Genomic DNA, 14,067 nt, shown 5'->3' with positions numbered 1-14,067 from the left:
GCATGTGTGCGGGCACTGTCAGACTGCATCCCCAGCACATCAAGTCAACAAGGAAATCAACCAACCCTCAAAACCACCTAGCTCTCTCTCTCCCCTCTTTCTCTAAACCTGCACATCTAGACAGGAAAACATCTTCAACAAATTATTCTCTCCCCACTGCCCCCGCCTCCCTCCCTTCCTCCCTCTCTAAACCCCAGCAGTGTGGTCCCTCTCCCCTCCACTGTTAAAACCAGCATGTCTCCTTAGGTTCATTATCAGATCACCAAGTGGATTATTTAGCTAGGCAAACACCCTCCTCTGCATCCTCCTGCCCCTGCTGTGGTAGCTGTTCGCACGCTATGCTAACGTTTTTAGGCCTAAGGCAGCAATGTAAAATAGTGGCTGGGACAAAGTTGGTGTTATAATGTGGGATTCGGGCTTTGAAATAAAGGCTGCAGTTTTCACCTTGAGCAATGTATTTTAAAAAAATCGGAATCTCAATTATTCATCATTTTTTTTACTGTTTCCAAAAGGAACTATTTGGTTGCTAAGCTAAATCAATCAGATACTCTAAATGTACACTACCATTCAAAAGTTTGGGGTCACTTATAAATGTCCTTGTTTCTGAAAGATACGCACATTTTTTTTGTCCATTTAAAATAACATCAAATTGATCAGAAATATAGTGTAGACATTGTTAATGTTGTAAATGACCATTGTAGCTGGAAATTGCTGATTGTTAACTTAGGGCTAGGCCCCTTTTTTTCTCCACTTCCTGTCTGAATGACGTGCCCAAAGTAAACTGCCTGTAGCTCAGGCCCTGAAGCCAGGATGTGCATATACTTGGTACCATTGGAAAGAAAACACACACAAACACTGAAGTTTGTAGAAATTATTACTCAAATCAATGGCACCAACTAAACAGACTTTTTGGGATACAAAGAAAGATTTTATCTATCAACGACACTAAAAAGACACTACATGTTATAGCTGGGACCCTTTGGATGACAAATCAGAGGAAGATTTTCAAAAAGTAAGTGAATATTTAATTGTTATTTGTGAATGTATGAAACCTGTATGAGTATCTGGAGCATCAGCATTTGTGGGTTTGATTACAGGCTCAAATTGGCCAGAAACAAATAACTTTCTTCTGAAACTCGTCAGTCTATTCTTGTTCTGAGAAATGAAGGCTATTCCATGCGAGAAATTGCCAAGAAACTGAAGATCTCGTACAATGTTGTGTACTACTCCCTTCACAGAAAAGCGCAAACTGTCTAACCAGAATAGAAAGAGGAGTGGGAGGCCCCGGTGCACAACTGAGCAAGAGGATAAGTGCATTAGAGTATCTAATTTGAGAAACAGACGCCTCACAAGTCCTCAACTGGCAGCTTCATTAAATAGTACCCGCAAAACACCAGTCTCAACGTCAACAGTGAAGAGGCGACTCCGGGATGCTGGCATTCTCCGGGATGCTGGCCTTCTCCGGGATTCTCTCTCTCTCTCTCTGCGGGTTGCCTCATGCTTTAATCACATGCATGAGCCTATTGCCCAAACTGATTGCATTTATATGGCGTTCCTCTGTGAGGGATGCTGAAAATACTCTAGTCACATTCCCTGTGTACACAGGCCTGGCTGAGAGCTATGCTGTGTGTGTGTGTGTGTGTGTTCCATGGTAACCAGGCCAACAGTGTCAAACATGGGCCCGCATGCCCAATTTTCAAGGCGCATGAAACCATATGCTTATTTTTTTTAAAGGAAAAACTGCTAGTGAAATACAACCTACGCACAAACTCTGCCCTGCCTCACTGGAGTCTAAACTGCTGACTGTGCCAGAGCTTCTACATACATTTGTCCATTGTGTTCGCCTTCTGAATGTTACCTCATGTCTCACTCTCCCTCTACCAATCCCACCCCAGCCAGCCATCATAACCCCTCCACCCCACTGAAGTGCACATACAGCTAGCTGGGCAGTGCCTAGAGAGAAGTAACAGGCTATGCTAGGGTTGTTATTGCTATGCTGTTAGCATTAGCAACGTGCTAGCGTAGTGCCAGCCACATGCCAGCTAAATCCTGTGGAATGGCTGAGAGGCAGGAACCAGGAGATGGGTAAACACAGTGGTCAGCCCAGCCACATTCCTCACTGTCTCTGTTTTGCGTCCCAAATTGCACCCTATTCCCTATACATTTAAACTGGGCCCATAGGACCGTTTGGGATTGAAAACGTTCTGCCCATCTCCCTAAGTAACCCGCTGAAGGTAGGGGTTGCCCTTAACATATCTAGGTTGAGATTTACCCTCATTCTTCATCTCAACCATTTGGGAGATTGACGGAATAATAGTTGATCCTGTATAAATTGTTAAGAACAGCTCCCACAAACTGAAAACAACCAGAGCATCTGTTTTATCCCCCTCTCGCCCTCTCGCTCTCTTTTTTTTTTTTTTCTCTCGGTCTCCCCCTGAATCGGGTTAGTCCATGGAAGTGTAAGAAGTCTGTCTTCCCTACTAAAGCTACATACGGTGTGCTAATCCTACTTCATACTATTTAGAACACACTGTTTAGTAAGAACGAATGCAGTAAGCAACACACATCACCATATTTGGCTCATCCTACTGGGAATGCGTAATCTAATGCACAATTGAGTTGATTCCAGCCATTCGTTCATTTTGGTACAGCGCGTCGCTTTATGTGATTATCAGTTGTCCAACAAGTGGATCTCGAAAGACGATTATCTTCCTCAATAGTGTGCTGTGGAATTCTACGAGATGAAAAGCCAAAACGAGTATGACATCCAGGCATTTTAAAGCACACTAAATGTTCGAAATGTCAAACTATAAAGCGTTATATTTTTGCATACCCTAAATGTCTCCTATTTAGAACGCAAGTATGGGTATTCAGACACTCTCCCTGCCACAGCTCCAGGGGACGGAGGGCGGGCGGGCAGGCAGGCAGGCAGGGAACTATGACAAGCTGCCAGCTAGGGATGATGCCAGAGCAGGGCCCAAAATTCAGAATTGGTCTCGTACTGTAATATCACCATGATTTATTCACATCTGTGTGCTATACAGTAGCCTGATTGCTAGCCTGATGTTGCTACGTGTCATTGTGTGTCTTTGGTGAGATGACAATATAGCATTGGTGAATGTAGAGCTAGTCAGGCACACAGGCTAACTGCACATCTACATGGATAAATGGAAAATTGTTGGCTACTGTAACTATCTTAGCCACCCTTATTCACTAGAATAACTTCACTCTCAGCTGTAGAGTTAAAAAAAAAAATGTTTTTACTGGTTTGCATTTGGCTGGTGTTTTATGGCTGTGAAATCATGCTGGGCAGCTGCGTTCATTTTCCACTGGTCATATCTGATCTCTGAGGTCATCGGGAATCTGCTCTCTCAGTCCGCCCTCATTCTCATGTTGTATTTCATGCTGGTAACCACAAACCAGTTTATAATAGAAATAAGGCACCTCAGGGGTTTGTAGTATATGGCCTATATACCAATATACTGAACAGAAATCTAATGCAACAATGTCACTGACTTACAGTTCATAAAAGGAAATCAGTCAATTGAAATAAATGAAATCATACCCTTATGCCCAGCCAATAAGAATGAGTTTTTCCCCACAAAAGGGCTTTATTACAGACAGAAATACTACTCTGTTTCATCAGTTGTCTGGGTGGCTGGTCTCCGATGATCCCGCAGGTGAAGAAGCTGCGAAGTGGAGGTCCTGGGCTGGCTTGGTTACACGTGAGGCCGGTTGGACGTACTGACAAATTCTCTAAAATTACGTTGGAGGTGGCTTATGGTAGAGATATTAACATTAAATTCTCTGGCAACAGCTCTGGTGGACATTCCTCCAGTCAGCATGCCAAAAACTTGAAAAGATAAACATCTGTGGCGTTGTGTAACACAACTGCACATTTTAGTGGCCTTTATTTGTCCCCAGCACAAGGTGCACCTGTGTAATGATCATGCTGTTTAATCAGCTTCTTGATATGCCACACCTGTCAGGTGGATGGATTATCTTGGCAAAGGAGAAATGCTAACAGGGAAGTAAACAAATTTGTGCACAAATTGAGAAATGTAGCTTTTTGTGCGTATGGAAAATGTATAGGATCTTTTTATTTTAGCTCATGAAACATGGGACCAACACTTTGCGTTTATATTTTTGTTCAGTAATATATTCCAGTCAGCAGATGCTTCTATCCAAAGCGACTTACAGTCATGCTTGCAAACATTTTACCTACGAGTAGTCCCAGGAATCAAACCCACTATACTGCCGTTGCAAGCGTTATACTCTACTAACAGCTACAGTACAAACCTCTCTGTGTCTGTCCTCATTCTTATTACAGCTCTAAAAGCCATTACTTAGATTTTGTCCATTATAGTTTTAGTACAGCACATTTCATAATTGACTCTATGGGAAGATAGAGATTAGTATAGAGAGATATCATTGAGCTGGTCAGCTTTTTCAATACAAGTGAACGCGGGCAGTATCTTTTATGCTCTGACCGATTATTGAAGCTTCCGCTAATTCGGCCATATTGTCAAAGTTATTGTAGGTTATGTTTTCAAATGTCAAATAGCTTAATTCGATGTTCACAATTTAACTGGGCAATACGCCATGATAGTGGAGACACTGAAAACACACAGGTTTTTTCAAATGTGTGTGTGCTGTGCACGTTTTATAAAGTGGGTGAGTGTTTGTGTGTATGTGTAAAATGAATTCCCTGAAGTCTAGACCGAAAGTGATGCTGAGACTGGGGGAAAAAACTGCCTTCTGACTGCCGCCTGGGGAGAAGGGGACAAAGAGAGAGAAACTGGTGTCAAACTAACATTTGCCAAGCTGCGGGTTGCTATGGCGACGGTGCATCACGTGACCACGGTGATGGTATTTACACAGAGTGGGGAAGCCGTTGAGAGAGCTCAGGTGAGATTCTTGAAAAGCAGAGTCAAGATTACAATGCATTTGATAAAATATTGATGCTCCTAGGCAGAGAGAGTGAGATTGATGAGATGTGTGTATGGAGGGAGAGGTCAAAAACAAGGTTGCGAAAGAAATGGCCTATGGGATATTTAAGGATTTTTATGCTTGTTTTATTTATTTTCTCTGACCGACCCAATCATTCTATATCCCTCTCACTTTAAATATTCAAGCCTAAATACTGTCAAAATGTGCTTAACAAGTCACATAAGTTACATGGACTGGGAAATAATTGTGTTGACTTGTTGCACCCTCAACAACTACTGTGATTATTATTATTTTACCGTGCTGGTCATTTATGAACATTTGAATCTTGGCCAAGTTCTGTTATAATCTACACCCCGGCACAGCCAGAAGAGGACTGGCCACCCCTCATAGCCTGGTTCCTCTCTAGGTTTCTTCCTAGGTTTTGGCCTTTCTAGGGAGGTTTTCCTAGCCACCGTGCTTCTACACCCACACTGCTTGCTGTTTGGGGTTTTAGGCTGAGTTTCTGTACAGCACTTTGATATATCAGCTGATGTAAGAAGGGCTATATAAATACATTTGATTTGATTTAACATGATTTTAGAATGACTACCTCGTCTCTATACCTCACACATACAATTGTCTGTAAGGTCCCTCAGTCGAGCAGTGAATTTCAAACACAGGTTCAACCACAAAGACCAGGGAGGTTTTCCAATGCCTCACAAAGAAGGGCACCATCTAGGGGTAGATGGGTAAAAAAAACTAAAACCGATATTGAATATCCTTTTGAGCATGGTGAAGTTATTAGTACACTTTCAGTGGTGTATCGATACACTCATTCACTACAAAGATACTATAGGTGTCCTTCCTAACTCAGTTGCTGGAGAGGAAGGAAACCGCTCAGTGACTTCACTGGGAGGCCAATGGTGACTTTTAAAAAAAGTTAGTTTAATGGCTGTGATATGAGAACTGAGGATTTGTAGTTACTTCACAATACTAACCTAAATGTAAGAGTGAAAAGAAGGAAGCTTGTACAAAATACAAATATTCTAAAACATGCACCCTGTTGGCAACAAAACTAAAACAAAAGTAAAACTGCAAAAAAATGTGGCAAAGAAATTAACTTTGTGTCCTGAACACAAAGTGTTATGTTTGGGGCAAATCCAACACATCACTGAGTGCCACTCTTCATATTTTCAAGCATGGTGGTGGCTGCATCATGAGTATGCTTGGAAACAGCAAGGACTAGCTTGTTTTTTTTTAGGATAAAAATAAATGGAATAGCGCATAGAGCTAAGCACATTGTAAATCTTAGAAGAAAACCTGGATCAGCCTGCTTTCCAACAGACAGAGATTTTAGATATTTCTGTATTTCTTATTCAATAAATTAGCAACCATTTCTAAACACACATTTTCACTTTGTCATTATGGGGTATTGTGTGTAATTGGGTGAAGAAAAAAATGTCAATTTTAATCCATTTTGAATTCAGGCTGTAACTCAACAAAATGTGTAATAACTCAAGCGGTATGAATACTTTCTGAAAGGGAAAGGGGATACCTAGTCAGTCGCACAACTGAATGCATTCAACCGAAATGTGTCTTCTGCATTTTAACCCAACCCCGCTGAATCAGAGGTGGGGGGGGGGGGCTGCTTTAATGTTGCTATTTGGGACACATCCATAGACTGTCTGTCCATAGACATCCAAATCAAATCAAAATGTATTTGTCACATACACATGGTTAGCAGATGTTAATGCGAGTGTAGCGAAATGCTTGTGCTTCTAGTTCCGACAATGCAGTAATAACAAACGAGTAATCTAACTAACAATTCCAAAACTACTACCTTATACACACAAGTGTAAAGGGATAAAGAATATGTACATAAAGATATATGAATGAGTGATGGTACAGAGCGGCATAGGCAAGATGGAGTAGATGGTATCGAGTACAGTATATACATATGAGATGAGTATGTAAACAAAGTGGCATAGTTAAAGTGGCTAGTGATACATGTATTACATAAAGATGCAGTAGATGATATAGAGTACAGTATATACGTAGACATAGGAGATGAATAATGTAGGGTATGTAAACATTATATTAAGTAGCATTGTTTAAAGTGGCTAGTGATATATTTTACATCAATTCCCATCAATTCCCGTTATTAAAGTGGCTGGAGTTGAGTCAGTGTGTTGGCAGCAGCCACTCAATGTTAGTGGTGGCTGTTTAACAGTCTGATGGCCTTGAGATAGAAGCTGTTTTTCAGTCTCGGTCCCAGCTTTGATGCACCTGTACTGACCTCGCCTTCTGGATGATAGCGGGGTGAACAGGCAGTGGCTCGGGTGGTTATTGTCCTTGATGATCTTTATGGCCTTCCTGTGACATCGGGTGGTGTAGGTGTCCTGGAAGGCAGGTAGTTTGCCCCCGGTGATGCATTGTGCAGTCCTCACTACCCTCTGGAGAGCCTTACGGTTGTGGGCGGAGCAGTTGCCGTACCAGGCGGTGATACAACCCGACAGGATGCTCTCGATTGTGCATCTGTAGAAGTTTGTGAGTGCTTTTGGTGACAAGCCAAATTTCTTCAGCCTCCTGAGGTTGAAGAGGCGCTGCTGCGCCTTCTTCACGATGCTGTCTGTGTGGGTGGACCAATTCAGTTTGTCTGTGATGTGTACGCCGAGGAACTTAACTTACCACCCTCTCCACTACTGTTCCATCGATGTGGATAGGGGGGTGTTCCCTCTGCTGTTTCCTGAAGTCCACAATCATGTCCTTAGTTTTGTTGACGTTGAGTGTGAGGTTATTTTCCTGACACCACACTCCGAGGGCCCTCACCTCCCTGTAGGCCGTCTCGTCGTTGTTGGTAATCAAGCCTACCACTGTTGTGTCGTCCGCAAACTTGATGATTGAGTTGGAGGCGTGCGTGGCCACGCAGTCGTGGGTGAACAGGGAGTACAGGAGAGGGCTCAGAACGCACCCTTGTGGGGCCCCAGTGTTGAGGATCAGCGGGGTGGAGATGTTGTTACCTACCCTCACCACCTGGGGACGGCCCGTCAGGAAGTCCAGTATCCAGTTGCACAGGGCGGGGTCGAGACCCAGGGTCTCGAGCTTGATGACGAGTTTGGAGGGTACTATGGTGTTAAATGCTGAGCTGTAGTCGATGAACAGCATTCTCACATAGGTATTCCTCTTGTCCAGATGGGTTAGGGCAGTGTGCAGTGTGTTTGAGATTGCATCGTCTGTGGACCTATTTGGGCGGTAAGCAAATTGGAGTGGATCTAGGGTGTCAGGTAGGGTGGAGGTGATATGGTCCTTGACTAGTCTCTCAAAGCACTTCATGATGACGGAAGTGAGTGCTACATTTCCCGTAGTCGTTTAGCTCAGTTACCTTAGCTTTCTTGGGAACAGGAACAATGGTGGCCCTCTTGAAGCATGTGGGAACAGCATACTGGGATAGGGATTGATTGAATATGTCCGTAAACACACCAGCCAGCTGGTCTGCACATGCTCTGAGGGCGCGGCTGGGGATGCCGTCTGGGCCTGCAGCCTTGCGAGGGTTAACACGTTTAAATGTTTTACTCACCTCGGCTGCAGTGAAGGAGAGTCCGCATGTTTTGGTTGCGGGCCGTGTCAGTGGCACTGTATTGTCCTCAAAGCGGGCAAAAAAGTTATTTAGTCTGCCTGGGAGCAAGACATCCTGGTCCGTGACGGGGCTGGTTTTCTTTTTGTAATCCGTGATTGACTGTAGACCCTGCCACATACCTCTTGTGTCTGAGCCGTTGAATTGCGATTCTACTTTGTCTCTATATTGACGCTTAGCTTGTTCGATTGCCTTGTGGAGGGAATAGCTACACTGTAGACTGACTGTTTGGGACACATCCATAGACTGTCTGGTTGTAGTTATCTAATAGCTGGAGAGAGAAAAAAAATCATCTTCGCTGGCTGCGGCACAGGGCCAATCATATGATATTATGCAAAAAACACTTCTGGTTCATGTGCTTTGAAATGGCTGTTCCTTTTCTTATGCTGTGGTGTAAAGTAACTCGTCCACAGCTGTCTTAGGACAAAATGTTTCTGTTTTTTAAACATCTGGATGGCGCTGCTGGGCTTTCACCAGCTGAAATGAGCTGTAAAATCAGAGGCATAGTTTTTAGGCTTATATTCCATTCGGGGGGTGTTATGCAAATGATGTGTAAATTGAGCCGTCATCAGTTAAAATCATGTTGATTTACGGTTGGGCTTGGTTCAGTGTGGCTTTGTGATAAGTAGTGCGTCTCTGATGTGAAAGAAAGCTAAGAGGTATTGGTATTTACTAGGGGTAGTGGTCTGGCTTGCACACAGGAACTATGAAGCTTCTGCCTTTTTGGAGCAGAGGGGCGCGACAACACCTTCTAGCAGCCCTGAATAGAGCGGCGGATAAGGTGACGTCTTTCACTTGACAAGAAGACGCATCACACTCCTACACTTAATTATTTTGAATGAAAAAAGTTTGACTATTTTGATATTGAATCCTGCATTGTTGGGGATGGGGCTTGCAAGCTTCTTTTCGTAAGAGCTTATGAGGCAGACGGTGTTCGTGTCACTCTGGAACGCTGGAACTTGAAGAGGAGATTCGAGGACTTGAACCAATGCTGAATTCCAAAACTTTGTTTGTCATGTTTTCTTTTCGCTTCTTCTCCCTTCTGCCTCTTACACAGTAAACCTCCAGTTCCTGTATAAAAAAAAACACACGGCTCATTACATTCTACCCTGACCAGCTGATGAACTCAATTCCCTTGTTGCCTACTTTTAATTATTTCTCACATCTGTGCCCCCATCTACCTTTCTTTTCTCCCCTCCTATGAGCACAAGACATTGAAAAGATGCCTTTGGGCAAATTTGGCTCACTGGGCCTAGATAACATAGAACTGGACTAGGCCACTATGGGGATTTGGTGTTAGAATTCTAGCAGTACAAAATCGTAAAGGTTGAGGGTTGTGTTTATCCTTTAACCTCAGCAAGAGGATATCCACCTTATTTATACTTGACCCTCTTAGCACGCTTGTGGATTACTCTGTTAGAGCTGTTGTTGTTCATCTGATTAGTTGGTGTTTTTATTTAATTTTTTACAATGGAATTCAAAATGCATATTAATAATGTTGTCATGGCAACCCTGGATCAGAACAAATAACTGAATAAAGGATTCCTCACAATTTATGATATGAATAATACACGTGAAACTCCATGACCTGTGTGTGTGTGTGTGTGTGTGTGTGTGTGGCCACGGCCACGTGCATGACCCCATTTCAAATATTAAACCTCATCCCACTGAAAGCAGAACACGTACCAAAAAACGCCCTGACCTGCCCGGACACCTCTCTAATACACTAATGCAGGACGGGAGGTTATGAAAAATACATCCCCCCCCTGTTAAATATAAATCACCTGAGTACCACTAAAATACGCCCCACCTAGCCGCTCACTGGAGCACCCTCACCACCGCTCTCCACACCCACATGTTGCCAGCGTAACATGGCACTCCAACACCCCCCAGAAGTATGTCCTCGCTGCCAGAGTGAATTTGGCTAGCTGCAGAGGGAGGAGAGAGGCCTTAAATACACACACGCTCTCTCTCCTCTCGCACACACACACACACACACACACACACACACACGTGAAACTAGATAGACTTTATTAGGTTGGATGAGAAGCCATTAGCTCAGCGAGAAGCCATGAGGGTGTGTGTTTGTATTAGCGAGCCGTATAACACCACCCCTGTCTGTCTGGTTGTTGGAGGCGTCTCCTTCCGCCCCGTTAGCGCCTTGCCTGCCTGGCTCTCCTTTTAGCTCCGGGTTGAGGCTTGTAGGCACAGATTTAGGATCAGCTTACATTTCCCATAGTCTTATCCTTAACCATTCGTGGTGAACATGCTAAACTGACCTTAGATCATTTTCTAGAGCAAGGGTTCCCAAAGTTTTTCACTCTGGGGGGACCCCCATCCAGCATCGGAGAACATCCTGCGCACACCCCACGTCTATTTCTATGGGCACAAGCACTGTTCATGACAAACTGTTCACCACCCCTCTTGTGGGTGGAGAGAATTTTGCAGGTTTGAAGCTTATTTCCTGCAATTCTCCACATTTTGTCTTGGGATGCAAAGGAGATGTTGCGGATTTAAAGCAAATTTTCTTGCAATTCTATACATTTTGCCACATCTATGTGTTCATGTGATATTTGAGTGACAAAAAAATGACAACATCTATGGGTTAAAAAAACAAACATTAGCTGACATGGGCTAGTTGATCTGGACATTTCAGACAAGTTCTAAATAGCTCTCTAAGGTATGTAATGACTTAACATGACAAGAGGAAAACTGATGATGCACTACTGTTCTAGAGGACATGCCTCCTCTATGGGAAGCCTGTTGTGGTGTAAACCTTGCGTGTTGGTGAGTGTCGAACTGACCTATGACCTTTTTGTCTTCTCTCGGCAGGTGTTCTCCACGTACTCCAACGAGGACTACGACCGGCGTAATGATGACGTGGATCCCATGGCGGCCTCGGCTGAGTACGAGCTGGAGAAGAGGGTGGAGAGACTGGACCTCTTCCCTGTGGAATTGGAGAAAGGTAAAAACCTGGTGGAATCTTCTAGAGCATTACAGAACCCTACTGATCCTCACTATATTGTTAGTCCTGCATGGTTCAGTCGGTAGAGCATGGCGCTTGCAACACCAAGGGCCGTGGATTTGCATACGTAAAATGCATGCACACGACTGTCGCTTTGGAGTTCAATAGCATAAACCAGTACAACAGAAAGACAGAGAGAATTAATGAACTGTAACTATTAAAGTTACAACTAGTAGCTAAACATTTTCAGTGAAGTCTGTAGTTTCCATTAAACCCCCCCCCCCAAAAAAAAAATATATATACATATATAATATATATATATATGGGACTCACAATCACAGCCAGATGTGACACAGCCTGGATTTGAACCAGGGACTGTAGTGATGCCTCTTGCATTGAGATGCAGTGCCTTAGACCGTTGCGCCACTCAGGAGCATGAATTGCTTCAACTAGCTGGTTGAAGTCTTTAAGTAACCTTTACCTTTTTCCTCACAAATCGGCTAGCCACATGACGAGCGAACACCTTAGTGGTCACCAATGAATCCAGAGTCGCCCGTTATCTCCTTATTGGATTTATATTACACTAGATTAGCAGTGGCTAATTGGGTTCTAATACGGATAATGCCTGCTTATACAAAGTGGCGTAGTAGCTTTAGCTAGCTACTGTATCTTCCAGTCAAGGTCCCCCATTTTATTCAATTTATTTCCTTACATTGGGAAGGGAACATATTTATGAGGGTAGAGTTCAGTTGGGCCTTCTCGCTTCAGCCAACAAAGGAAAGGAGGGGTGCTTAACGACCATGACAAATATCATGAGAATGTCTTACCAAGACAAACTTCCAAAAGGAGCACTCAACAAAAAAAGAGCAGAGACTGATTTATTTTTGCTGACTTTAATACGTTGTACAGGATGCAAACAGGTCAATGACGTTTCGACATCAAGCTGACGTCTTCCTCAGTGACCACTGCACTTAGCTCCTATTTCTAGCTAGTGGCCCATTGAGACACAACAATGGATTAAAGGGAGCAAAAATAAATCAATCTCTGCTCTTTTTTGTTGAGTGCTCCAACTTACCTTGAATTAGTCCTTTTTGGAAGTTTGTCTTGGTAAGACACTCATATTTATCAGGTTATTTCCCCATTTCCTATCTCCTATCCCCTCTTCTGCACAGATGGGGATGGTCTGGGGATCAGCATCATTGGCATGGGTGCCGGGGCGGACATGGGTCTGGAGAAACTGGGCATCTTTGTCAAGACGGTCACTGACGGAGGAGCTGCACACCGAGATGAAAGGTTCTGAACCATCTGTGTTCCAGCAGTGTATCCCAAAATGATTTTTTTTGCTTGCTCCTCGTCCTCTTTTCCCATTGTTCACTATCACTCTCTTCCTCCCTCCCCTGCAGGATCCAGGTGAATGACCTGATCGTGGAGGTGGATGGGACCAGTCTGGTGGGCGTGACCCAGGCCTTTGCTGCCTCCGTCCTCAGGAACACCACCGGCACTGTCAAGTAAGAACCCTCACTCAATAGCTGTCAATAAACACTTTGTTTCAACATCAAGCTATTGGTACAGTATCTATAGTGTATTTACTGCACTCTGGTCAAATATGGTGCCACAGTACCCTGACAAAATCTGTTATGAGAAACTAAGCATGGGATTGGAGAGAAGTGGGTCTAGATCAGAACCGTATAAAGACTGGTGTGGGGAACCAAACACACTATTGCTCCCAAGTACCATAACTCTACCTCCCTTCAGACTGGATCACAATTGGAATCCCTCTCTGCCCATTCCCACCTCTAATCCCCTCATCCTGACGCTCTCATTCCTCTCTCCTGCATTATTAACTGCCTGTGGAGGTCTTTGTGTTAATTGGCGGGGCAGTTTGACTGTAGTGTAGCTAGGCGAGCAGAGACGTCTCTCATTGTCTTCACATCACAGCCACCCAGAGATCGGACAGCCTGATTTTTAAGACATTAGCCTGGATCCCAGGGAGATGGCGGAGAGGCCGGTGTCGGTGAGGGAGCGGCGAGGCCATTTATAAAACAGCCTGGTCCAACCTGATTCTCGGACCAAGCTCAGGTTGCTGTCTGACACTACGGACTATAATCAAAGGAGTGAGGGAGGAAGAGAGGGAGGGAGGGATGCCCCAGAAATGTTATGGCCCAATCGGACTCTTGTCTCCCCTTGTGGAAGCACCTTTGTTCAAAGTGAATTTGCCACCTATTGTTCAGTTTTGTACGCCCTGTTTAATCAAAAATCTAGGAAATGGATTTGTCTGTAGACAAAATTCTCTGTGGAGAATGCTGATGTATGACCTCATCCAAGGTAGGATGGGTTTGTACAGATGGTGGCAGGGGGACACTTGCAGATTCACACGTACAGACGGTTCCAGACAAGGCCTGGTTGTTTTCTACTTCGCCTCATGTCCTACTTCCTGGATGGAGCGTGTCTCTGAGCTTGTGAATATTCATTGATTTAGCACATCCGTCGATTCCCCCTCACAGGCTGCTGACTGGTTTCACGGACAGGTGGTGATGTT

The 14,067-nt window shown here is 44.1% G+C and overlaps 1 protein-coding gene across 1 annotated transcript in view; it reads left to right on the top strand.

Annotated features, from left to right (window-relative positions):
• Positions 1 to 14,067, top strand: part of LOC112258532 (neurabin-2) — a 59,489-nt gene that overhangs the window by 37,224 nt on the left and 8,198 nt on the right. Inside the window, exons 3-5 of the mRNA XM_042327328.1 lie at positions 11,396 to 11,528; positions 12,701 to 12,821; positions 12,932 to 13,036. Of these exons, the coding sequence (XP_042183262.1) occupies positions 11,396 to 11,528; positions 12,701 to 12,821; positions 12,932 to 13,036 (359 nt within the window). The remainder of the gene's footprint in view (positions 1 to 11,395; positions 11,529 to 12,700; positions 12,822 to 12,931; positions 13,037 to 14,067) is intronic.

This window comes from Oncorhynchus tshawytscha, linkage group LG09 (assembly GCF_018296145.1).
Source record: "Oncorhynchus tshawytscha isolate Ot180627B linkage group LG09, Otsh_v2.0, whole genome shotgun sequence".
NCBI classification, from domain to species: domain Eukaryota; kingdom Metazoa; phylum Chordata; class Actinopteri; order Salmoniformes; family Salmonidae; genus Oncorhynchus; species Oncorhynchus tshawytscha.
This window is presented reverse-complemented; position numbering and strand designations above follow the sequence as displayed.